Consider the following 27,726-nt stretch of genomic DNA (forward strand, 5'->3'; position numbering starts at 1 on the left):
AAAATGCTGATATTATCCTTAAAAGTGAAAGTCTATAGTAGATAAATAACACCAAAAAAGTGAAGACAGCTAGTGACTGTGTTGATAGAAGATCCACCACCCTATTGGATTAGGGGCTTACCGAAAAGATTGGACACAGATGGGTGTATACCCACTGGGTCAATCTAGCTTGTAATTGTGGGGATCCAGGGTGATGTCTGTATAACGTGAGGGTTATTTACTGCCAAGAGTTGAAAAGGCTTTTCAAAAGCCTTTTCACCTCTTGGCAGTCCATTCTCTGTACGGGATCAGGGGTGCAGGATGCCTGAGTGGACTTACTCCCTTTGCCATATCTAAAGTATTGGGTCACCTGGATTAACCCTCACGTTATACAGACATCACCGTGGATCCCCACAATTACAAGCTAGATTGACCCAGTGGGTATACACCCATCTGTGTCCAATCTTTCCGGTAAGCCCCTAATCCAATAGAGTGGTGGATCTTCTATCAACACAGTCACTAGCTGTCTTCACTTTTTTGGTGTTATTTATCTACTATAGACTTTCACTTTTAAGGATAATATCAGCATTTTGAATTACGGACTTTATTTTTCTCACAAGGATTTTTTATATATATATATATATATATATATATATATATATATATATATATGATTTATTTATTGGGCTTAACCATGAATATGGTTATGGACTAATGTCTATGGTTGTTAGCGCTACACTTTTCTTTATATTGTTTTTTACAGGACTAGGTCACTTGTTAGCTGCTTACACACGTTTTCTTCTGACAGCGCGGTATTTTCACATATATTTTCTAGCAGCCCAAGATATACCCACTGAGCTGGAGAAGTTGATCACATTTGCCATCCTCATTGACTCCAGACTCAGAGAAAGACTCCATTTTAAGGAGCGCTGGCGCAAGCCTCCTGTACATTTGTCTCCGAGCTTTGCAGTCCCACCCTTGCCTCCCATGCCTCCTGGTACCGAGTCAGTCTGTGAAGACGAACCCATGCACTTCACGCGTCTCTCTGCGGATGAGGAAGCCCTTAGGAGCAGGGAGAGATTGTGCCTTTATTGTGGCCAGGTTGGTCACTTTTTGAAGTCTTGTCCTACCCGTCCAGGGATAGCCCGAACCTTGGGGTCCTGTCACGGACAGACCTTAGGTGGCGTTGTTTCATCTCCAGTTTCCCAGAAAGATAAGCCCATGGTTTCGGTTACCCTGTCTTGGGCTGAGTCACCCGTCGAGATACAGGCTCTAATCGACTCTGGGGCTGCAGGCCTGTTCATTGATGCTGCCTTTGTATCGAAGCACTTGATTCCGCTGCAGCTACGTGACACTCTACTTGCCATTGAGGCTCTTGACGGGAGACCTCTACAGCCTGCCCATGTGACTCATGAGATTGTTCCGTTGTCCATGGCCATAGGGGTCCTTCACCATGAGATAATCCAAGTTATTTCCTCACCCAAGTTTCCGCTGGTTATTGGTTATCCTTGGTTACAGAGGCACAACCCTTCTTTTGATTGGCTCCATGCTGAAGTTCTGTCCTGGTCGCCACAGTGCAGTGAGAGATGCTTCCAGAAGGTAGCCAAGGTCCTGTGCACCTCTTCACTCCCCTCCCTGCCGGAGGAATACTGAGATTTTAGCGATGTCTTTGACAAAGGTAAGCCGGTAGTTTGCCTCCACACCGGTCGTATGATTGCGCAATTGACCTTCAACCTGGTGCCATACCCCCTCGTGGCCGGGTTTACCCTTTGTCGGTCTTGGAGGATAAGGCCATGGAGGAGTATATTGCAGACGCACTTTCTCGAGGTTTCATCCTCGTCTCCTGCTGGTGCTGGTTTCTTTTTTGTGAGGAAGAAGAGTGGTGAGCTGAGACCTTGTATCTATTATAGGGGTCTCAATCGTTTCATGATTAAGAATGCCTATACAATTCTGTTGATTACGGAGTTGTTTGACCACCTCAAGGGAGCAATGGTTTTCACGAAGCTTGATTTGATAGGGGCATACAATCTCGTCAGGATTAAGGAGAGCGACAAGTGGAAAACTGCGCTGAATACCAGATCAGGTCGTTATGAGTATCTTGTAATGCCTTTTGGCCTTTGTAATGCTCCGGCAGTTTTCCAGGAGTTCATTAACGATGTCCTCCGAGATTTGTTACAGTTATGTGTGGTGGTTTATCTCGACATATCCTCATATTTTTCAAGTTCCTGGAGAGCCACCACACAGATGTCTGTCGTGTGCTTCAGAAACAACCTCTATTGTAAATTGGAAAAGTACGAATTCCATTGTGAACAGGTTAAATTCCTGGGCTATGTCATTTCCACTGCTGATTTTTTGATGGACCCAGAGAAACTTTCAGCGGTCCTACAGTGGTCTCGACCCGTGGGTTTACGTCCTCTGCAGCATTTTCTTGGCTTTGCCAATTATTATCGGAAGTTTATTCGTAACTTCTTGTCTCTGCTCAAGCCCCTGACTGATATGACCAGGAAAGACGGCAACCCACAGAGTTGGTCTCCGGAGTCCATTAAGGCCTTTGAGAGTCTCAAGGTTGCCTTTGTTTCTGCTCCTGTGTTGGCACACCCTGATCCTACGTTGCCCTTTATTCTAGAAGTTGATGCTTCTGAGACTGGAGTTGGTGCCCTTCTGTCTCAACGTCCCAACTCTGAGTGCACTATGCATCCATGTGGCTACTTTTCCAAGAAATTGTCACCGGCAGAGTGCAATTAAGAGATTGGTGACAGAGAGCTGTTGGTGATCATTTTAGCCCTGAAAGAATGGAGACATCTCCTTGAAGGTACCACTGTGCCAGTTCTCATTCTTACTGACCATAAGAATCACACATTCTTGTCTGAGGCTAAGTGCCTCTTTCCAAGAAGGGCGTGATGGGCTCTTTTCTTGTCAAGATTTAATTACAGTCAGGTCCATAAATATTGGGACATCGACACAATGCTAATCTTTTTGGCTCTATACACCACCACAATGGATTTGAAATGAAACAAACAAGATGTGCTTTAACTGCAAACTTTCAGCTTTAATTTGAGGGTATTTACATCCAAATCAGGTGAACGGTGTAAGAATTACAACAGTTTATATATGTGCCTCCCACTTTTTAAGGGACCAAAAGCAATGGGACAGATTAACAATCATCCATCAAACTCACTTTTTAATACTTGGTTGCAAATCCTTTGCAGTCAATTACAGCCTGAAGTCTGGAATGCATAGACATCACCAGACGCTGGGTTTCATCCCTGGTGATGCTCTGCCAGGCCTCTACTGCAACTGTCTTCAGTTCCTGCTTGTTCCTGGGGCATCTTCCCTTCAGTTTTGTCTTCAGCAAGTGAAATGCATGCTCAATCGGATTCAGGTCAGGTGATTGACTTGGCCATTGCATAACATTCCACTTCTTTCTCTTAAAAAACTCTTTGGTTGCTTTCGCAGTACGCATCGGGTCATTGTCCATCTGCACTGTGAAGCGCCGTCCAATGAGTTCTGAAGCATTTTGCTGAATATGAGCAGATAATATTGCTCCGAAACACTTCAGAATTCATCCTGCTGCTTTTGTCAGCAGTCACATCATCAATAAATACAAGAGAACCAGTTCCATTGGCAGCCATACATGCCCACGCCATGACACTACCACCACCATGCTTCACTGATGAGGTGGTATGCTTTGGATCATGAGCAGTTCCTTTCCTTCTCCATACTCTTCTCTTCCCATCACTCTGGTACAAGTTGATCTTGGTCTCATGTGTCCATAGAATGTTGTACCAGAACTGTGAAGGCTTTTTTAGATGTTGTTTGGCAAACCCTAATCTGGCCTTCCTGTTTTTGAGGCTCACCAATGGTTTACATCTTGTGGTGATCCCTCTGTATTCACTCTGGTGAAGTCTTCTCTTCGCTGTTGACTTTGACACACATAAACCTACCTCCTGGAGAGTGTTCTTGATCTGGCCAACTGTTGTGAAGGGTGTTTTCTTCACCAGGGAAAGAATTCTTCGGTCATCCATCAGTCGTTTTCCGTGGTCTTCCAGGTCTTTTGCTGTTGCTGAGCTCACTGGTGCGTTCTTTCATTTTAGGGATGTTCCAAACAGTTGATTTGGCCACACCTAATGTTTTTGCTATCTCTCTGATGGGTTTTTGTTTTTTTCAGCCTAATGATGGCTGGCTTCACTGATAGTGACAGCTCTTTGGATCTCATATTTAGAGTTGACAGCAACAGATTCCAAATGCAAATAGCACACTTAAAATTAACTCTGGACCTTTTATCTGCTCCTTGTAAATGGGATAATGAGGGAATAACACACACCTGGCCATGGAACAGCTGAGCAGCCAATTGTCCCATTACTTTTGGTCCCTTAAAAAGGGGAAGGCACATATACAAACTGTTGTAATTCCTACACTGTTCACCTGATTTGGATGTAAATACCCTCAAATTAAAGTTGAAAGTCTGCAGTTAAAGCACATCTTGTTTGTTTCATTTCAAATTCATTGTGGTAGTGTATAGAGCCAAAACGATTATAATTGTGTCGATGTCCAAATATTTATGGACCTGACTGTACATTGTCTCATTTTTACCCAGTACTAAGAATGTAAGGGCTGACGCCTTGTCACGACAATTTTCCTCCACTTCCAAGATGGAGTCAGTTCCAGTTCCTGTGATTCCTCCTGATCGTATTCTGGCTACAGTTCACACCAGTCTTACTTCTCCTTTGGGTGACAAAATTCTTGCTGCTCAGGTCGATGCTCCTCCTGAGAAATCTTGTGACTGCTGCTTTGTTCCCGAGAGTCTCCGTACTGTGCTCCAGACTTACCATTCTCCCAAGGCTGCTGGCCACCCTGGGAAGAATCAACTCTTTTGGGCCATTTCCCAACAATTCTGGTGGCCTAGTCTACGTTCTGATGTAACCGCCTTCGTAGCTGCCTGTTCCGTGTGTGCTCAGCGTAAGACTCCACAACACCTTCCAGTGGGCCTACTACAACCCATACCCAATGGAGAGAGGCCCTGGACCCACCTGTCTATGGATTTCATTGTGGAGTTACCCAACTCCCAGGGCAACACAGTTATCCTTATGGTGGTTGACCGGTTCTCAAAAATGTCGTATTGTATTCCACTGAAGAAGTTGCCTACTTCTAAGGAATGGGCTTCTATTTTTGTTTGGGAGATCTTCCACTTACATGGGCTACCCAAGGTGATTGTCTCAGACAGGTGTAGTCAGTTTATGTCCCGGTTCTGGTGAGCCTTTTGTGCACAGTTGGGTATTCAGCTTGCTTTCTCCTCTGCGTATCACTCGCAGTCTAATGGGGCTGCAGAACGAGCCAATCAGTCCTTGGAGCAATTCCTACATTGCTGTATTTCTGACCATCATAACAACTGGTCAGACCTCTTACCGTGGGCGGAGTTTGCTCACAATAGTGCCTTGAATTCAGCTCCCCGTTTGTCTCCGTTTATGGCAAACTATGGTTTCCAATCTTCCGTGTTGTCTGCCTTGTTTGTTCCTCAGAGTATTCCTGCGTTAGAGGAGCATCTCTGTGGCCTTCGTTCCACTTGGGCACTAGTCCAGGAGGCTTTGTGACATACTAACAATAGGTACAGACTCCATGCTGACCACAGACGCCTACCTGTGCCTTCATACCAGATTGGGGTCAGAGTCTGGCTGTCTTGTCGCAACCTCCGACTTCGAGTTCCTTCTTTGAAGGTCACACCTCATTTTATTGGGCCTTTCCGTATCCTTCGCAGGATTAACCCAGTGGCTTACGCGTTGGAACTTCCTCCTAGTATGCGCAACTCTAATGTGTTTCATGTCTCCTTATTGAAACCTTTGGTCTGCAACCGCTTTACCACCTCGGTGCCACGTCCTCACCCTATAAAGGTTGAGAACCATGAGGAGTATTGTTAGAAAAGTTTTAAATGTTTATTGTGTGACTATTAGAAAAACAATAACCCTAAGACTTTTCTTAAGATGACTTCTGAGCACATTGTTGTATTAACTTGCTATATCGTTTGCTTTAACTAACTCCATAGTAAGTTGTAGGATGATTAGGCTTAACCATATATGGTAGAACGAGAATGTACAGGAAACACTAATTAGCGAAATAAAGTACCATTTTGTACCAGGCACGCTATCTGTGTTTCCTCAGCCAATAGAAGCGTTATAGCTATATTATTGTAGGTATTAGGAGGAGGGATGTACATCTCTTTGTATGATTCTTACTGCATCTTTTGGCTTGTAAGCATCATCCATTTGTGTAACACATCTAAAATAAATTGTCTGCTTTTCAATACATCTGGAGTTCAACTGATCACAAGAGGAGAGTAATCCTAACATTTTTGGTCCTCCGAGCCGGAACCAATAAGTGCATTTTGGGTCAGATGGTCCCGACAAAAACTTTGGTGAGTATTGGACCTCAAAGCTCACTGAGAATTAAAAGTCCCCCCACTCAACGTTAGTGATGAAATAGGGGCGGGGGCCTGAGACCCAGATCCACTGTCTGGTTTCGAACTTCCTGATCCAGTCATCCTGGTGTTTGAGAGGTAAGATAATTTAACTTATTCTTAATTCTCTCTAAGAGTCTTTTCTTCTCTTTCTGTTTGATTCTGGTTTAATGTGTTGTAATTGCCGACACTGGTATTGATTGTATATCATCTTAATAATCCAGTTTTGAAAGACAGAGACACTTGGGAGCGTTGTCCAAGGTAAAAAATTGCGTTACCCGCTGTCCAGGACAATAAAAAAAAGATTTGAGATATACCGAACGTCAGAGGGTGAATGTCTGAGGTCATCGTCGGAGGTGGATTGCCTGACGATATAAGCGCTTAAGTGATCTAGAAAGATCGCAAAACTAACTTTCTTCTGTGTGTTTAGTTTCTCCTTTCTCATGTTTAACCTTTCTGTTGATGCTGTAACCTTATTGAAAAGAAAAAAAAAAAAAAACAACCGTACTGCAGAGACAAGTTCATTATTTTTTTATTCTCCCTATAGTGTGGGGAGTGATGATATTTTTACTCTTCTTGTATTCCTATTGTTACCGTGGGCCGAGGGTCACTATCCCAGTGTTTTATAGGTAAATGAGAGACCCGACTGGCGCTGACAATGGGGAATAGTCTATGTAAAAGAATGTTTTGTGCCTGCTTATGAGGCTGCTGTGTTCCTAATGTGCCAAGTGGGAGACTGGAACACCTCTTTAAGGACACAGGGCTTTATAGGGAAGTTTGGATTCAATAGTAAACTAACTGTAAAAGTGTCAGGATTTGATGGATAAACTTAAATTGTTAGAACCCAATGATCAAAAAAGGTATAGGTTGATAATAGGAGTTTAAATAACCAGCAAAAAATCTTTCTTCACATCTCATGTTCTGTGTGCCTGTAAAACTTGTGTTTGCCTATCAGTGACAGATTGAGAGCTGGCAGAAAAGCAGGAAAATTTGCAAAAGCTTAAAGAGATACTTGGTTTAATTGTCTTATGGCTTTGCCCTGTAAGGCAGCCAACACCTTGCTAGCCAATGTATTAAGCAGATAAATATGTAAAATACCAGGTGACATTGCACTATATGGCCCATGGGGATTGGACCGGAGCCGGCGTCTTGGATTACTGCACCGTCTCAGGTACCACTGGACAACATTGTCTGGGAGACTGTGCTACATCTGGGCCGCCTGCTCGGGGACAACCCTCTGTCGGACTCATAGGTACCAAACAGTTGGAACTGCAACTTCAGGTAAAGGTGATCCAATAGCCATATCACTGATGGGTCTAGCAAAAGAGTTAGACCAGACGCAAGTGTGATCTAAATGTTTAACAAATATTTGAGAAGCAGAAAAATAGCTAAGTATGACTGAGTAAAAAATAAATAAGTGCGAGAAACCATCACAGGGAGATTAAAGCCTGCAGTTTCTCACCCACTCCCCTCGTGTGAATCTCCTGTATTACAGGAGGGAGTGAATTGCTCCTCCGTTTCAAATTCCTGTGTGAGAGATTGTGTCTGTAAAAAAAGTTAACTCTTGACCGGCTATGACAATACAGAAGGGTTATATTGTAAATATTGAAACTGAGCGTAAAAAAAAAAAAAGGTACACTGATAACTCCAGGGTGCTTTATTATTTTAGCATGCCATGGTGTTAAAGGAAGCACATGGCAGAAATTGTTGATGGTTTTGAGGAGGTAGATGGGAGACATGAAGGTGGATTACATTGTGGAGTGAACAGAATGTTGTAGAGTTGTCAAGTGGCTTGATGAATGTGAGAAAAGGAAAGGCTGAGAATGTTTTGATTACTTTAAATGTGTACAGTCCAGAGACAGTATGTGACTGAGTGCTAATTTTACTGCCATAAGGAAATAGGGATTTGAATGGGCTTTGCTAAGAGAAAAGTGTGCCGTAGTATTGAAGCCCAGAGAGAGGAGAGAAGGGAATACAACAGACTTATTGCTTTTATAGCACAAAAATTATGGTCAAGAAGCTGTTTCTCAGAAACAAGAATATGCAGATTGCCTGACAGACATAGCAGAAGAGAAAGGGAGATGATGATGGATGACTAGTAGGGCAGCATTAACCCTTTGAGCACACAGAGGTTAATTTGTGCATCTGTGAAAATATTCTGAAAGAAAGTCAGAATAATAGTCTTAAAGTAAATATTTCTTGGATATGTTACTTTTAGAACTCCCAGATTTTCAACTGTAAAGTGTTAATGATGCAATGCTGTTTATATTCGGGTACATTTATAAAGTTAAAAGGCTAAGTTCTGAATCAGAATATGTGTTTGGGTTAAATAAAAAAAAAAAATGTTTTGGGACCCCTTGGATTTCACTTGGGACCAGAGAATAAGGGGAACAATACAAAAGGGGATTCATGTTTTATCCAATTCTGCTAAAATATCGGGGTCTGAGAAAAATATTTTTATATATATTGAATATATATGTCAAATAATGTAAATGTCGCTAGGAAACATTTTATGTCTGCATACTAGGTGGACTTATGGACTTATATTTGAATGAAATAAAAGAATATTGTTTTTAACAACTCCAAAGTAAGGAAGGCTTTCTTTGGTAGTTTGATCTGTGATCCTGCGCTCATTCATGTTAAAGAGTATTATTATTTATTAATGTAGACTACACAGTCCTTAGAGACAAAGAAACAATATTGGAAAACAAAAGGTTGCACAATTATAGATAACATCTACATGTCACCTGATTGAAAACCGGTATTGCCAAAATCCTTATTTAGATATGCAGCAGTATTGACACATGGAGTAACACATGTGTCAAACAGGGGGGTGACTGAGATGTTAAATAAGGTATGTACAGCCTATGGCTTCACTAACTACTAAAAAACGTTTTCCTCTCAATGGATTATACGTGCAAGACACAATGCTCAGGGAGGCATAAGACCACGGAAAGGGAAGTTCCCCACACCGCAATATCCATTCCAACACATTTGCATGGATTTTATTGAATTGGACAAATGTGAAAGGAAGAAATATTGTTTCCTAATCATAGACACCCTGACCAAATGGGTGGAGAATTCCCGACAGGAAGTGCAGATGCACAGACAGTGATAATGGACCCCATTTTGTAAATAAAACTATACATTTGACAGAAGTGATGGGAATTTAAGTGAAATACCATTGTGCCCATCATTCCCAATCAGCTGGATTGGTGGAAAGACATAATGGCATTCTAAAAAGCAAACTGAGGAAAGCTATGGAAGAAACAGGTTAAAATTGGATGTACTGCCTACTAGTAGCTGTGACCAGTATGCATATCACACCCACAAAAGAAGGTTTAAGCCCATTTGAGATGATACATGGAAGGCCATATAAGATACTCTTACAGCCAAACGAAACACCTACTGAGGAGTCTGAGCTCACACTAGCAGAATACATGTCTAGGCTGTTAAGACAAAGATGTACTAATGATTTTTGTTCTGTCCTAGAAGGTCCAATTCGAGAAGATGAAAAGGTGCATGTGGGAGATTGGGTCTTAACAAAAAGTAATAAGAAAAAGCAGTGGTACTCCCCAAGGTGGGGTGGTCCTTTCAAAGTCCTCCTAACTACCACTACTGCGATAAGGATTGCAGAGAGGTCTACCTGGATTCACCAGTCCCATTGTAAAAAGGTTTTACAGGTAGAGTAGGGCCAGTTGGCTACAAGAGGTTCAGAAAGTCCGGCTACAAAGGGAGGTCTCACACAAGGTGGGACTTGTCTCAAACCGGTGAAGTCTCCCTCCCTATCCAACTCCCCTATCCTATCCGTTGGAACTCTGTAGCTGGTCAAGATAAAAGGGACAGTAATTATCCTTGGGTTACTGGTGATTCTAGGAGAGGCATCCTTAAGAGGGGTTATACATTATGGAAGAGCAGAGGAACCTTTGGTTTGGGAAAGAACAGGAAAAGCATTGAATCTAACCTCGATAGAGGGAATAACTAGCAGTATACTGGTAGACTTCTGTCAGATTGCAGATTGTGGGGATACAACTGGGGCTAGAGGACTTCTATGGGCAGATAAATATATTTGCTCTGGAATAGGGCAGGATGTCAAGCATGGGATCAAGCCCTATGGACCACAGCACATCAAGATTGGGGGTATAATCTACCAGGGCCTAAAAAGAGTGGAATAAAGGAAAGATTCAATTACAGAAGCGGCCAACTCCCCCTACACACATAGTAAGAACTGTAAACAATTATTGATAACATTAAAGGAGTCGAGGAAGGAAGATCAGTAGTTGTACTCTATGGGAGCATGGGTGTCAGGAACTGACCCCTCAGGCAAATTTTTCCTCAAGGTATTACCACCTAATAAAACCTAACAGGAAAAGGTAGATTATGGGAGTATAGACGTGGCGCTATTTCCCTTCAAATTAAAAAAAAAAAAAAATATATATATATATATATATATATATATATATATATATATATATATATATATATATATATATATATATATATATGTAAAATATTAGGGGAGGTATGCCTCAAATAAAATGAACTGTGATACATCCTCTGTCTGTTGGTCTCAAAATGTGTTTGAAAAAACAAATAAAAATATATATAAGTGCCAAACATGTAAATAAATGCAACTACTTTATGTATTAAACCTCTGATGCAGTAAACCACTTTTGTGTTGCACCCCCTGGGGCAAGAATTAAAAATAACCTATACAAGTGATAGTTTTACACCCCCTGTTGATGAATATCAGAGTGTGTGTGTTGAAGGTGCTGAACATCAGATAGGGTGTCCAACTGGTGTGCTACACCCTCTGGAGTCCGCAAACTAAAATCCATGATCTACAATATCTGGAACTGTAGAAATGCAGTGATCTAATCCCTAGTTGGCAAAGTGATAAATATGGATGTCTGCTGTATATAAAATCTGGTATGTGAATAAAAATCCAATTATGACAATAGATAAACTTAAAGCAGAAGTGAAAAAAAAATAAAAAAAAATAATAAACAACAAAAATGTGAATGCACAATTCAATATACGTCTCTGTGTTACACCACAGTAAGACCATATTCAAAACCAAAACAAATTATGAAATTGTTGCAAACACTAAATCATTAGTAGATAAGTCCATACAATAAATAAAGTGACGTCATACTAAAATAGAAGTTCTGAGTAAAACTATTAGATTTACTAACCTAACAATAGAAGATGCCATAGCTTTGGAGACAGGATACCAGGGAAAAGAATGAGTGGTTAGAATGGTTGAGGTACACGGTTAAAACTTTAAAAAAAGGAAAACTGTTTAGTTTGTGCCAGAGCAAGACTACATTTAGCAACTATTCCTTTTCCTCTAGATCACAATACAGATCCAGAAGGTTTAAAATGTATGTTTGCGATTGTATAATAAGAGCTATAAACCTGAAACAAATTCTACCTGTCACACGTTGAGTTTGTTGTTTCCCCCAGTACAGAGACCTCAGATACCTCCAGCAGTTACTGCTTATCCAGGCAACTTTACTTGTTTTGCACTCCCAGGGAACCGTAGCGGGGTGGATCTTGGGTCGCTACCCGATGACTATTGTAGGGAGAGGATTAACATGGGCAATGGTGACTGGGTTGAACATGACATTCAGAGAGCTGATGCCTGGTGGATGTGTGGGAATAAGAAACTGTGAGCTAGGATGCTGGCCAATGCCCGAGGGAATTGCGCTATGGTCCAGCTGGCTGTGCCCCTGAGAATCCTGTCAGAACACCCGTGGACTGAGTCACCAACGTTATCGGAGGGACACCTCTCCCATGGGGTCATTTGACTCTCAGATCTACACAGATGAGATTGGGGGTCCTCGCGGGGTGCCGGATGAGTTTAGGGCCAGGAGGTGACAGCTGGGTTTGAGTCTCTTCTCTGGTGGGTGACTATAGATAAAAATGTTGACTGGATTAACTATATATACTATAACCAACGACTGGTAAACTATACAAGGGACGCTGTGAAGGGCCTAACAGAACAGTTGGCCATCACATCTCTAATGGCATGGCAGAGCCGAATGGCCTTAGATATGGTCCTAGTTGAAAGAGGAGGGGTATGCAAAATGTTTGGTAGCATGTGTTGCACCTTTATCCCTAATAATACAGCTCCTGGAGGGACCGTGACTAGAGCCTTGGAAGGACTGACTGCTCTATCGAATGAATTAGCGGAAAACTCAGGTATTAATGATCCATTAACAAACTGGCTTGAAGGATGGTTCGGTAAGTGGACTGGACTTATCACATCATGTTTGATCTCAATTGCTGTGGCTTTGGCCATTTTGGTCACTTGCGGATGCTGCTACATTCCCTGTATTCGAGGACTTTTACAAAAACTGATTGAAACCGCAGTCTCAAGAACGATGTATCAAGCCCTTCCTACCTCTGAGGAGACCTATGTGGACATTGAAGCTCAATTTAATGACATACAGACTGAAAGTGTATAACACTGGGACTATCATCGAAATGTGTTGAGATAAAATAGTCACACAAGAGGAGGGAATGTTAGAAAAGTTTTAAATGTTTATTGTGTGACTATTAGAAAAACAATAACCCTGAGACTTTTCTTAAGATGACTTCTGAGCACATTGTTGTATTAACTTGCTATATCGTTTGCTTTAACTAACTCCATAGTAAGTTGTAGGATGATTAGGCTTAACCATATATGGTAGAACAAGAATGTACAGGAAACACTAATTAGCGAAATAAAGTACCATTTTGTACCAGGCACGCTATCTGTGTTTCCTCAGCCAATAGAAGCATTATAGCTATATTATTGTAGGTATTAGGAGGGGGGATGTACATCTCTTTGTATGATTCTTACTGCATCTTTTGGCTTGTAAGCATCATCCATTTGTGTGACACATCTGAAATAAATTGTCTGCCTTTCAATACATCTGGAGTTCGACTGATCACAAGAGGAGAGAAATCCTAACAAGTATGAAGTACAAACCATTGTTGACTCCCGTAGGTTCTGTGGGCGCATACAGTACCTGGTGCATTGGAAGGGGTACGGTCCGGAGGAACGCTCTTGGGTCTCATCCTTGGACGTACATGCCCCTGTCCTCCTCCGTGATTTCCATAGAAGTTTTCCCCTCAAGCCCGGTGGTCCTCCGAGGCGGAGGGTTCATTGAGGAGGGGGTACTGTCAGGGCTGGGCTCAGCCCTTCCTTCTCTGAGCTGGCCGCTCAGCTGTCGGCTAATTGCCAGCTCCTTTCTCTCCACAGTGACTCAGCTGTTGATGATCTGCTCGTCAGCCCTGGCTACTTAAAGCCGTCCAGCTCACTTCATCTCTGCCTTCGCCTTTGATCACATCTCAGAGACTTTCTCCTGCGTTCCTTTTAAGACTCGGCTGACTTCCCTTCTGGATCCTGATCCTGCTTGCTGTACTACTATGTTGATCTCTGGCTCTCTTACATTGGCATTAGCTGACTACCTGATCTGTTTACTGAACTCTGGCTATGTATTGAATACGCTTACTCTGTTTACCTTTTTATTATTATTAAAAAAGTGTGATTAACTGTACTTCTGTCTCGGTCTGATTCATGGTTTCTGACGAAGTGACGCAGTGCCATATCGCAAAAAATGGTTCCATCAGGAAGTGGGTAAATCCTTCCGGGGCTGAAGTGGTTAAAGTCCTCTTTTTCCTTTCTTTTTTAGTTTCACACTTTGATTCAGGATCTGGGTCCAATTATAACAAACTGTGTCCCTTATTGGAATCCATTGAGAATTGCTACTACATCCATTGAACCAACTATTTATATGTTAAAACAGTGTCAAATACCGCACTCGTTTTATGTTGCCCTTTTTTTGCAATACAAAATATATTTTTTTTAAATGAAGTTTTATTGCTCTCATAGGTACATTAGCTATATCAGTGATTGTTAACTAGTGATCTGCCTTACTTTTGCTGCTCATCAGATATCCTTATAGTTAGTGTATTTTATGTGTGGCCCAAGACAATTCCTCATCTTCCAATGTGGCCCAGGAAGGTCAAAAGGTTGGAGACCCCTGCTCTAAACAGTGGTGAAAGAATGTTCAATAAAGGGAAAAGCTCGACTCAGGCTCTTGGTAACATTACTGCACTTCAGGTACCTCTCCCCATCTCTGTGCGTTTACTGGGCTTGGTGGAGGAGTTGGCCCCATTGAGGGCGCAGAGAACCCTATTATCTATCACTTTGTTTTATGCAAGGAAAGCAATCCTTTTAAATCGTAAAAAAAAACAGTGGCCCGTCATTAGCTTTTTGGAAAGCCTTGATTAATAAGGCTTTGCCGTTTTACAAAGCAACTTACCTAAACAGAGGCTGTCCCATAAAGTTACAGAAGGTATGGCAGAGTTGGATATCCGATTCTTCAACATTGACGTGAGGAGGGTCTAGTTCTGACACCTGCTGATGAAATCTGCCCCATGAATGTGCTTCGGGTTCTGGTTGATCCATGGTACATGACGTTAGGCTCTGAATAGTGTACCTGTGGGCTTTTGTTGCTGGTAGACATGGGCTCTTAGATGGTCGCTGTAGTAATTGTTACATCATATTGCTCCTTTTCAGAGGTTAAACCTGTGGTATGGTCATTATTCCTGGTTGGTATTTCACTAGGAGGGAGGGGACGGGATCTAGCTAGTATTGTTGTGTATGTTTACTGGTGGTACCTGTAACTGTTTTTTGTGATGTTGTTGGGTACTTGATACCCTGTTTTATACTTTTGATTGTAAAATGAATAAAAACAATTTTCAAAAAAAAGGAAACGCCCAATAAAAATTAAAACCTTGAAAGACAAAGATTAGAAAGGAACCACATTAAAAAAAGAATGAAACAGGAATAAAGAACAAAAACGATTAAAACACACTAACTTACTTGTGGGAAAGTATGGGTCATCTGGATATGTTTCTTTGTCGTATAAGAAAGGATGATACCGTATGATTCCTTCTATTACACCATCACCTTCAACCACAGCCTTGAACTCAAAGCTCTCAGAAGCACTGTTAATATACAATGTCTGCATGTCATCACAGACATCTCTTAAGTTAAAAGTCTTACTTGTTTTTCCTTTTTCAAACATGCTGATCTGTAAAAGAATAGAAGAAAACATAGATTAGAAGAATCTTTGTTAAAGTCTACTGGGGCCTGTCTTTTTTGCACCAGTCTCTCCACATGCCGATCTGACTGATACAGGTTTGGGGGACTTTCGAGCGGTACTATTTTAATTGCTTTGGGCAACACAGGATAAATCTCAGAAAGTCTCAGAAAGTCACCTGCAAGACCCTCCACCCAAAAGGTAGTGTACACAGAGGCCCAAACATCTATCTGGTAAAACTTAGTATCGGTATGAATAGCAAAGGTATGAACAGGAGATCAGATCGCTGCCTTACAAAGTTGAGTTACAGAAGTTTAATGTTGAATATCCCAGGAAGCGCCAATACTCCTGGTAGAATGAGCCATTGCATGGAATGGCAGATCCAGAGGCTGTAAGCCTGAACCAAACGGAGATTTCTGTAACACAGAAAGTACTAAATGCAAGTCCCATGGACATAAGAGTCTGGACTGGAGGGATAATCCACATGACACTTTTTACAAAAGCACATACTACGGTATGAGAGGCAATGGATTTATTTAAGACAAAAAACGCTCGATTCAACCCCCCTAACGATCTTAATCCTGCATTTTCATGATTCAGTGCAGAGCCGTTCTTTGTTCACAGCTGCCAAAAAAAAAGAAAAGGGCAGCCTGACAAGTTTATCACAACATTGCTCAGCTAAAAAGAAACAATGTATATTTTGGTTCTTTTAGATCAAATGGATGAAATTCTGTCTGCAAATGAGGTCAGTTTAACTACTTAACCACTTGCCGACCGCCTCACGCAGATATACTGCGGCAGAATGGCACGGGCAGGCAGAGTAACATATGGGTACGTTACTACCCTCACGCGGGCACGGGCGCATCACCCACCCAGGGCACGCGATCGCTCCTGGCAAATGTGAAGTTTCCTCTGCTTCTGTAATGTAAACAGAAGCAGAGGAAGTGATGTCATCTCTCCTCGTGTCGGTCGTTTTGGTCCAGCGCGCAAGGAGAGAAGACATCAAGTAAGTGCACCAACACTACTCGAACAGTAGAACACGCAGGCACACAAATCACCACGGATCACACCCCCCCCCCCCCTTGCACCCCTTGTCACAGTGACACCAATAGCAGTTTTTTTTTGTTTTTTTTTACTACATTGGTGTCATTTGTGACTGTTTTAAGTGGTAGGGCAGTTAGTGGTAGGCCCCTTAAAGGTTTAACCCCTTGATCAGCCCCCAGTTGTCGTGTCATGAGTGTCACTAAGCAATATTCTTTCTGATTGTCGTATTAGTATCGCAGGTGACACTAGGTAGCCAGGTAAGTATTTAGGTTCACCGTCAGCTTTTTATACCGACAGGTACCCCCATATACTACCTAATAAAGGTTTTAACCTCCTGCTTGCCCCCTAGTTAACCCTTTCACCAGCAATCACCGTATAACTGTTACGGGTGACGCTAGCTAGTTTGTTTTTTATAGTGTTAGGGCACCCGCCGTATATTACCTATTAAAAGGTTTAACCCCCTGATCACCCGGCAGGTGATATCAGTTAGGTTTTAGGGTCAGATAGGATCTGCGTCGCCCCAGGCACGGTCAGGTTAGTGCCAGTACCGCTAACACCCACGCACGCAGCATACACCTCCCGTAGTGGTATAATATCTGAACGGATCGATATCTGATCTATACTAGCGTCCCCAGCAGTTTAGGGTTCCCAAAAATGCAGCGTAAGCAGGATCAGCCCAGATACCTGCTAGCACCTGCGTTTTGCCCCTCCGCCCAGCCCACCCAAGTGCAGTATCGTTCGATCACTGTCACTTACAAAACACAACAAACATAACTGCAGCGTTCGCAGAGTCAGGCCTGATCCCTGCGATCGCTAACAGTTTTTTTGGTAGCGTTTGAATCAGTCGCTAACAGTCAGGAGCTTTTTTACCTGTGAGTCTCACTAGTGTACCACTAAATTTAGAGCCCAAAATGGCAAATCGAAGGTACACTAGTGAAGAGGTCTACACGTTTCTGAGCATGACAGATAATGAAGAGGAAGTCACTCATCTGTCAGATTCAGGCTCAGAATACGATCCTGTAGACAACAGCGGCTCCATGACAGATGGCTCTGACGACTGAGTTGTGGTCCCTGCCAAGGTCAGGCATACCAGACCCGATCTTCTTCTGCTGTTGAGGTGCAAGAATTGCAAGGCTCTCGTATGGAGCAGAGAAGTACTAGCGCCGCTATTCCTTCTGGTAAACTGGCAAGCACCAGCGGCCTAGTATACCCTGGTCATAGTCGAACCAGCGCTGCTGTAACACTTGGTGATGTGGCGAGTCCCATAAGTGCAGTTGAAGCTGGTGAGGTGGCAAGCACAGGTAGTGTCCCGCTGCCACCAAGAAGAAGACAAAGACAGGCCCGTCAAGCCCATAGTGCCCTTCCTGCTGCATTCGCCAATCCTAATTGGGAACCCACCACTTCTGCAGCACCCGTACTTCCCCCATTCACTGGCCAACCCGGCATTCAGGTGGAAACCGTTAATTTTAGGTCACTTGATTTTTATTCGCTGTTTTTCACTGAAGATCTCTATAGATCTATTGTGGACCAAAGTAATTTGTATGCTAGTCAATACATCGCCGCTAATCTCCAGTCCTCCCTTGCCAGAGATGGGAGACCAATTACGGTTTCCGAATTTAAGATCTTTCTGGGCCTATCCCTCGACATTGGCATAATTAAAATAAGTAAGTTGCGGTCATATTGGTCCACTGACCCAATTTACCATATGCCCGTGTTCTCTGTCTCCATGACCATGGCACGATACGAGCAGATCTTGGGGTTCATGCATTTCAACAACAATGAACTCTGTCGTCCTCGTGGAGACCCTGGATACGATCGGCTCTACAAAATTCGGCCCCTCGTAAACCACTTCAACCAACGTTTTGCAGACTTGTTTACTCCCCATCAAGTTGTCTGCATTGATGAGTCCCTGATTACGTTTTCAGGCCGCTTGTCTTTCAAACAGTATCTTCCCAGCAAGCGAGCCAGATACGGGGTCAAGATGTGTAAGCTCTGTGAAAGGGCCACAGGCTATACATGTAGTTTTATGGTTTACGAGGGAAAAGAAAGCCACGTAGAGCCGGAGAACTGCCCAGATTACATTACAAGATTGTGTGGGACTTGGTGTCACCCTTGGAGTCATCCTTATTCAGAAAGGGGTACCACTTGTACGAGGACAATTATTACACGAGCGTGCCACTTTTTAGTCACTTGTTTGATGATCAGATTGGAGCATGTGGCACCTTGCGAGCTAATCGCCGGGGCTTTCCCCAGCGGCTTGTAGATTCCCATCTTAGGCTGGGGGAGAGAGCCTGCTTCAAGTGTAATACTTTGCTTGCTGTGAAGTGGAGGAATAATAAGAATGTTTTCGTTCTTACCTCCCTTCATGCAGACACGACAGTCCAAATTACTACGGCGACTGGTGTTGTGGAGAAACCCCTCTGTGTCCAGGAATATAACCAAAATATGGCAGGGGTGGTCCTCAACGACCAGTTGGTGGTGCCGTACCTAGTTGCCCATAAGGCCAGACGCTGGTAAGAAAGTGTCTGTTTATTTATCTCTATTGGCTTTGCTGAACACTCATGTGCTATACAGAGCTTCAGGACAGACTAAATCCTTCCTTAAATTCCAGGAAGAGATCGCCAGAGCCCTTCGGTTTCCAGACAGTGATCCACCTCACCTTCCCAATCCAAATGCAGTAAGCCGGCTGCATGAGAGGCATTTTCCTTATGTCCTCCCGAGTACGCCTACCCAACGAGCCCCCCAAAGATGATGTCGTGTCTGCAGCAAGTGCGGATATAGGCGTGACACCCGCTATTATTGTCCCTCCTGTCCTGACAATCCTGGTCTTTGCATTGGTGAATGTTTTGAACACTACCATACACTAGTTGAGTATTAGCCTAGGGTACAGCACTGCACAGACTAGGACACACTTTCACAGGGTCTCCCAAGAGGCCATCACATTTTGAGAGACCCGAACCTGCAACCGTTACAATTAAAAAAAGTTAAAAAAAAAAAAAGAAAAAAAAAAATATATAATATATATATATATATATATATATATATATATATATATATATATATATATATATATATATATATATATATATATATATAAATAAAAAAAAAAACAAAAATAGTTTTTATTGTTCTCTCTCTCTCTATTCTGCTCTTTTTTTACTGAATTCTATTCTGCAATGTTTTATTGTTATTCTGTTTTATCATGTTTGCTTTTCAGGTATGTAATTTTTTATACTTTACTGTTTACTTTGTTTTATTGTTAACCATTTTTTTGTTTTCAGGTACGCCATTCAGCTGCAGCGCGGATTTATTTATCTTGACAGCAACAGTGTTTGCTCCCACGATACATGAAGCCATGACTCCAGCGCTGTCGGAGGTGATTTCACCACCACAGTTAAAAACAAAATGGTGCATGTATGCCCATCATTAGAAGTGAATGGATAAAGGGAGGTATTCTAATGGTGGGCATACCCAACAGAAGAATCTCTTTTTTTCGTTCAGCCCACAGGGTGCATGAAAAAAAGATTACAATATATGCACAACAAGGACCGGCAACGTACTGGCATGTTGCTGGACTTTGAGTGGTTATACCACATTGATTCCTGCGGGTTTAGGTATCATCATGGTATCATTCTTTTCAGCCAGCGGTCGGCTTTCATGTAAAAGCAATCCTAGTGGCTAATTAGCCTTTAGACTGCTTTTACAAGCAGTGGGAGGGAATGTCCTCCCCCACCGTCTTCCATGGTTTTCTCTGGCTCTCCTGTCCCAACAGGGAACCTAAAAATGCAACTGGTGGTTCCGCCAGCTGACCATAGAGCTGATCAGAGATCAGAAGGGCTCCAATCATCTCTATGGTTTAAGAAACCGGAAGCTACGAGCATTTCATGACTTAGATTTCGTCAGATGTAAACAGCGCCATTGTCAAATTGGGAAAGCATTTTTACACACCAATCTTGGTGCGGTCAGATGCTTTGAGGGCAGAGGAGAGATCTAGGGTCTAATAGACCCCATTTTTTTCAAAAAAAAGAGTACCTGTCACTACCTATTGCTATCATAGGGGATATTTACATTGCTTGAGATAACAGCAAAAATGATTAAAAAAAAAAAAATGAAAGGAACAGTTTAAAAAATAAGATGAAAAAGCAACAAAAAATTTGGCACCCCTGTCCTCCCCTGCTCTCGCGCAAAGGCGAACGCAAGCGTCGGTCTGGCGTCAAATGTAAACAGCAATTGCACCATGCGTGTGAGGTATCGCCGCGAAGGCCAGATCGAGGGCAGTAATTTTAGCAGTAGAGCTCCTCTGTAAATCTAAAGTGGTATCCTGTTAAGGCTTTTAAAAATGTATGTAGTTTGTCACCACTGCACGTTTGTGCGCAATTTTAAAGCATGTGATGTTTGGTATCCATGTACTCTGCCTAAGATCATCTTTTTTATTTCATCAAACATTTGGGCAATATAGTGTGTTTTAATGCATTAAAAAGTGTGTTTTTTCCCAAAAAAAAGCGTTTGAAAAATCGCTGCACAAATACTGTGTGAAAAAAAAAATGAAACACCCATTTTAATCTGTAGGGCCTTTACCTTAAAAAAATATATGTTTGGGGGTTCAAAAAAAATTTCTTGCAAAAAAAAAAAAAATTACAAATTTTTCATGTAAACAAAAAGTGTCAGAAAGGGCTTTGTCTTCAAGTGATTAGAAGAGTGGGTGATGTGTGATATAAGCTTTTAAATGTTGTGCATAAAACACCAGGACAGTTCAAAACCCCCTCAAATGACCCCATTTTGGAAAGTAGACACCCCAAGCTATTTGCTGAGAGGCATGTCGAGTACATGGAATATTTTATATTTTGCCACAAGTTGCGGGAAAGAGACAATTTTTTTTTTTTTTTTTGCACAAAGTTGTCACTAAATGATATATTGCTCAAACATGCCTTGGGCATATGTGGAATTACACCCCAAAATACATTCTGTTGCTTCTCCTGAGTACGGGGATACCACATGTGAGACTTTTTGGGAGCCTAGCCGCGTACGGGACTCCGAAAACCAAGCACCGCCTTCAGGCTTTCTAAGGGTGTAAATTTTTGATTTCACTCCTCACTACCTATCATAGTTTCAGAGGCCATGGAATGCCCAGATAGTACAAAACCCCCCAAATGACCCCATTTTGGAAAGTAGACACCCCAAGCTATTTGCTGAGAGGTACAGTGAGTATTTTGCAGACCTCGCTTTTTGTCACAAAGTTTTGAAAATTGAAAAAAAAAAAAAAAAAAATACATTTTTCTTTTCTTTCTTCATTTACAAAAACAAATGAGAGCTGTAAAATACTCACCATGCCTCTCAGCAAATAGCTTGGGGTGTCTACTTTCCAAAATGGGGTCATTTGGGGGGGGGGTTGTGCCATCTTGGCATTTTATGGCCTTCAAAACTGTGATAAGTAGTGAGGGGTGAAATCAAAAATTTACGCCCTTAGAAATCCTGAAGGCGGTGCTTGGTTTTCTGGGCCGCGTACGCGGCTAGGCTCCCAAAAAGTCCCACACATGTGGTATCCCCGTACTCAGGAGAAGCAGCAGAATGTATTTTGGTGTGTAATTTCACATATGCCCATGGCATGTGTGAGCAATATATCATTTAGTGAAAACTTTTTGTAAAAAAATTTTTTTTTGTCATTATTCAAACTTGGGACAAAAAAAGTTAAATATGCAATGGGCTCAACATGCCTCTCAGCAATTTCCTTGGGGTGTCTACTTTCCAAAATGGGGTCATTTGGGGGGGGAGGGGTTGTACTGCCCTGCCATTTAAGCACCTCAAGAAAAAAGATAGGCAATCAAACTAAAAGCTGTGTAAATTCCAGAAAATGTACCCTAGTTTGTAGACGCTATAGCTTTTTCGCAAACCAATAAATATACGCTTATTGACATTTTTTTTACCAGACATGTGGCTGAATACATAAATGTATGACTAAAATTAAGTTTACTGGATTTTTCTTATAACAAAAAGTAGAAAATATTTTTTTTTCAAAATTTTTGGTCTTTGTCCGTTTATATAGCAAAATATAAAAATCGCAGAGGCAATCAAATACCATCAAAAGAAAGCTCTATTTGTGGGGGAAAAAAGGACGCAAATTTTGTTTGGCTACAACATTGCATGACCGCGCAATTACCAGTTAGAGCAGCGCCGTGCCAAATTGTAAAAAGTCCTCTGGTCTTTAGGCAGCCAAAAGGTCCGGGGCTTAAGTGGTTTAAGACTAAACCTTTTTCTGACACTTGTTGCTTACAAGTTAACCACTTGCCGACCAGCCGCTGTCATTATACTGCGGCATGTCGCAGTATAATGACATGCCACAGTATGACAGCGGCTAGTCGGCAAGTGGTTAACTTGTAAGCAACAAGTGTCACAAAAAGGTTTAGTCTTTAACCACTTAAGCCCCGGACCTTTTGGCTGCCTAAAGACCAGAGGACCTTTTACAATTTGCCACAGTTCCTGCAAATCGCCGTAGCTGTACGTCGGCCCTTGAAACAGCTATAGCAGGAGCGCGCGCCCGCTGCACAGCCGGGTACCCGATGCACGATCACGGGCACGAGAGCCAGAACACACACACATCCCAGTTCTAACAGGAGAGGAGAGACAATATAAGAATATATATATCGGCCTAAACTGATCAAGAGATTTCTTTTTTTTACATATTTTTTTTGGCTATTTATTATAGCAAAAAGTATAAACGATTTGTTTTTTGTTTTGTTTTTTAAAAATTGTCGCTCTTTTTTTGTTTATAGTGCAAAAAATAAAAACCGCAGAGGTGATCAAATACCACCAAAAGAAAGCTCTATTTGTAGGGAAAAAAAGGACATTCATTTTTTTGAGTACAGCAATTTTCAGTTAAAGCGACGCAGTGCCCTATTGCAAAAAATGGCCTGGTCATTAAGGGGGCAAATCCTTCCGGCCCGTAAGTGGTTAAAGGGGTTGTAAAGTCTCCAGGTTTTTCACCTTAATGGATTCTATGCATTAACCGCTTCCCGACCGCCTCACGCAGATATGTGGCAAAAGGGCATATAAGGGCATATAAGGGCAGAATCACGTACCTGTACGTTGCCCCTTAAGAGGCGGCTTGCGGGTGCGCGCGCACGCACCCGCCCGGAGCTCTGCGAGCGCGATACCAGCGATCGTCTCACGGTGAGGAAGAACGGGGATATGCTATAACAAGCATTTCCCTGTTCTGCCTAATGACGCTGTCACTGATCACCGCTCCCTGTAATCGGGAGCGATGATCAGTGTGGTGTCACACACAGTCCCTCCCCACCACAGTTAGAATCACTCCCTAGGACACACTTAACCCCTACAGCGCCACCTCGTGGTTAACCCCTTCATTGCCAGTCACATTTACACAGTAATCAATGCATTTTTAATTGCACTGATCGCTGTATAAATGTGAATGGTCCCAAAATTGCACCAAAAGTGTCCGATCTGTCCGCCATAATGTCGCAGTCACAATAATAATCGCTGATCGCCGCCATTACTAATAAAAAACATTTAGTAATAAAAATGCCATAAAACGATCCCCTATTTTGTAAATGCTATAACGTTTGCGCAAACCAATCAAAAAAACGACACTGTGGTGATGTTGTCCAAGACGATCTGGACATTTTTCCCCACCACCGATTCCCAGAAAGCTAGTAAAGCTTTGAGAACTGCCGTCAACTCTTTTAGATTGGAGGAGGCATCTGAAATAACTGGCTCCCAGGTCCCCTATCAGACCTGATGTGCTATATGGGCTCCCCAGCCATATGCGCTTGTGTCTGTTGTGATCCGGAATTGAGCCATTGGGAACCATAGTCTGCCTGCCACCAGTTGGTCCTTCTCCTGCCACCAGGTTTGCGATCTCCTGACTGCTTTGGGGATATGGATCGCCTCTTGTAGTGAATCTACCTTCCCGTTCCAATTGTTTAAAAGGTGGTGCTGTAGGGCTCTCATGTGAAGTTGCCCCCAGTGTACCGCCGGAATTGAGGCAGACATAAGCCCCAAAAGGGACATTATGTCTCTTCTTGATCCTTGCCCGTAAGATAATATCTGTCTTATACAGTTGATTAACTTGGTTATCGTGTCCTTCGTAAGGATAATCTTTTGTGCCTTGGTGCCTATTATACAGCTCAGAAATGTGATAGATTGGGGCGGAGTCTTGACTGATTTTTCTAAGTTGATTTTCCATCCTAAACTGGTGAGGAATAGTTTGGTTTGTTAGCAGACCTGTGGTGACTTCCTCTTGTGCCTGACCATATATTCGAAAATCGTCAGTCTGAGCTCCTGCATTACTTCCAACATGATCTTTATAAAGATCCGTGGTACCGACGAAAGTCCGAACGGGAGGGCCTGGTATTGAAAATGTCTGACTTCCTTCCCTTCTCGGGTGGCAAACCTGAGAAACCTTTGATGGTTGGCATGGATTTGCACGTGAAGGTTTGCATCCTTTAAGTCGAGCATTGCTAAAAACGCTGCTTCCGGGAGAAGGGATTTCACTGTAAATATTGATTCCATCTTAAATTTCATGTAAAAAATGGTCTTGTTGAGTTTCTTCAGATTCAGGATCAGACGGTGATTGCCCGAGGGTTTCGTTCTTAAGAACACATGAAAATAGAATCCTGTTTCGCGGTGTCCCAGATGACTTCTGTTATTACGATTTCTTCTAACAAGTCCATAATTGCCTGTTTAATGGCTCAGTTTTGCTGTGGCTGGGTTGGAATTGCTCCTCGGAACTCGAATGGGGGTTTTTATGTGAATTCTATATTGTATACTTGAGCTATTATTTGGAGGATAAATTGATTAGAGCAGAAGGCCTGCCATTACGGGAGAAAGTGTCTTAGTCTTGCACCTACCTGCTGGCGTCATTGCGACTTGTTGGTGGATGCGGAGTTTGAGAAAAGTGGGTTGGATTTTCCCTTGTTTCTGAAAGTCCATCTTCGTTGAGTCTGTGGTTTTTCGTTCTTCGGTTGCATTTCTTTTCTGTGGCGATGAAAAACACCTCTTCTCCTTTGGCTTAGGTTTTCTAAATGGAAAGCCCTCCGTTTTGCCGGCCGACCTTTCCAGGACTTTTTCCAGTGCTGGACCGAACAATAAGTTGCCGTCAAAGGGAATGTTACATAGTTTGTTTTTGAAAGCCTAGTCTCCTTCCCAATTTTTAAGCCATAAAGCCCTTCTGGCCGCATTCAACCAGGCCCGTGGAGCGCACGGAAATTCTCACTGCTTCTGCTGAAGAATCGGCCATGTATGCTGCTCCTTTCTCTATAAGCAGAAAGAAAACCAGCCCTTCCTCCGTCCCTGGGATTTTGCTCCAGTCAAATTGCCATGTTTCTGGCAACGCAAGTGCTGGCTATATTGGGCTGAAGGCCTGCTGCCACTACTTCATAAGCTCTTCTCAGGGAAATCTCTTTTTTTCCATAGGGACCTTTAGTTGTACCATATCTTCAAAAGATAGGTCCAACTTTTTTGGCTAGTGATGCATCCAGCTTTGGGCACTTAGTGAGGACATTTTGTTCTTCATCAAACAGGAATCTTCTTTTTAGTGCTTTAGGAAAAAATAGCTGTTTTTCCGGGCTCTTCCACTCTTTGTCTATGACTCCCTTGATGGACTGGTGAATTGGGAAGGATCTCCGTTTCGTTTCTTGAACCCCCCTGTACAGCCTATCTCCTGTATTTCTTCAGTTATGTAAATTGCCTTTAGGAGTTCCTCTGTTTCCTCTACCGGAAACAGATGTTTGGGATTTTTTCTGAGACTCCGTAGTGCCCTCTTCGTCATCCGAATCTGAGCTGTCCTGGTATAGCAGTTCTCCTTCCTCCTCTGACTCGAGTCTGAAGAACTCAGCTGAGATTGGGGGTTGGCTCTTTTCGCCGGTTTGTCTTTTTGTCATTCCTTTTTGGGACCCTGAGATGAGGTGGATGGTCGCTCTTCCCCTTTCATCTCGTCAGTGGCTGTGCGGAGTGATTTCAATGTGGATGTCATTTCTTTTTTGAAATCCAAAACATTTCTTGCCAGGGGTTTTTATTATTTACTTAATGCTTCCATGACAGAGTACCTTATCACTGTTAGATTTCATTTTAACCCCCGCATGTTCAACAGTATTTTTCTTTTTTGCTTTATCGCCTCCATCTGAAGGTTCCCGGGCTCTGGTCTACATGGAAACAACAGGCAAAAAAGAAAAGGGAGGAAAACCAGAGAGGCCAAGAAAGAGAAAGAGAGAGAGACAGACACCCAGGGTCTGTCACTGCCCAGGGGATATCCCCCCTTATGTTCTCATCACAATCATGGGTGTATGTGCCCCAGGGTGTCCCAATCCCCCCCTCCTGGGGGGATACCCCTGCTCCGCAGCCCTCCGGTAGGGCCCCTTGATCCTCCGCCAATGGACCGTCCGGAGGGGAAAGAGCACAACTGTATGCTGCCGTTGGGAGTCTCATTCCCTCGGTCGGGCGCTTAAAAGAGGAGGCAGAGCTGCTGGGGATCGCCCCCGGTGTTTTTCTGCGTGTTTGCCCTGATCCAAGATGGCTGCCTGACCACTTAATGTGGTGGCGCCGTCTTGAATGCGTCACTTCCTGTGCGGGCTGTTGCCCTATACAGGGCTTCCATGCCCCTAGAAAGATGGCCGCTTGTCCACATCCTGTGGTGGCGCCATCTTGTGACGCCACTTTCGCTGCGTTGTCATGATGGGTGGATACATGGTGTGGTGTGTACAGGCATGCTGTAGGGGGAAGGAAGAAAAGGTATAAATAGATAAATCTGCGCTTAGGACAATGAAAGAGCTGCTGCCTCTCCCTAATTAGTTCCCCAAAGGGGTCTAATTACATGAATATAGTGGATAATATGGGAGTGCAGGTGGCGCTGCTCTATTATGTAAAACTATCCGTGATAGGTTAAATATCAAGAGCTAAGAGCTGCTTACACCACACTCAATCCCTTGGGAGCTCCGTCACTGTGTAGCGTAATACGGTCTGAACCAAAAAAAATAACTGTGTATGTGAAAGAAAGTAATAATTAATTAATCTCCTATAACCTCAGTGAAAAAAAGTTGCCTCATATGTTAAAAATTGGGTGACTTATGTGAAAAATAGTGAGAAAAAATGGTTCTTTAAATTTGATTGATTGGATTAACATAACCTCAAAGTTCAAAAGTA

At 42.7% G+C, this 27,726-nt stretch overlaps 1 protein-coding gene across 1 annotated transcript in view; it reads right to left on the bottom strand.

Moving 5' to 3' along the window:
- The window catches only part of SMCHD1 (structural maintenance of chromosomes flexible hinge domain containing 1), a 622,004-nt gene that overhangs the window by 457,818 nt on the left and 136,460 nt on the right, over positions 1 to 27,726 (bottom strand). The window contains exon 10 of the mRNA XM_073631430.1: positions 15,309 to 15,519. Within this exon, the coding sequence (XP_073487531.1) occupies positions 15,309 to 15,519 (211 nt within the window). The remainder of the gene's footprint in view (positions 1 to 15,308; positions 15,520 to 27,726) is intronic.

This window comes from Aquarana catesbeiana, linkage group LG05, assembly GCF_042186555.1.
Source record: "Aquarana catesbeiana isolate 2022-GZ linkage group LG05, ASM4218655v1, whole genome shotgun sequence".
Lineage (NCBI taxonomy): Eukaryota > Metazoa > Chordata > Amphibia > Anura > Ranidae > Aquarana > Aquarana catesbeiana.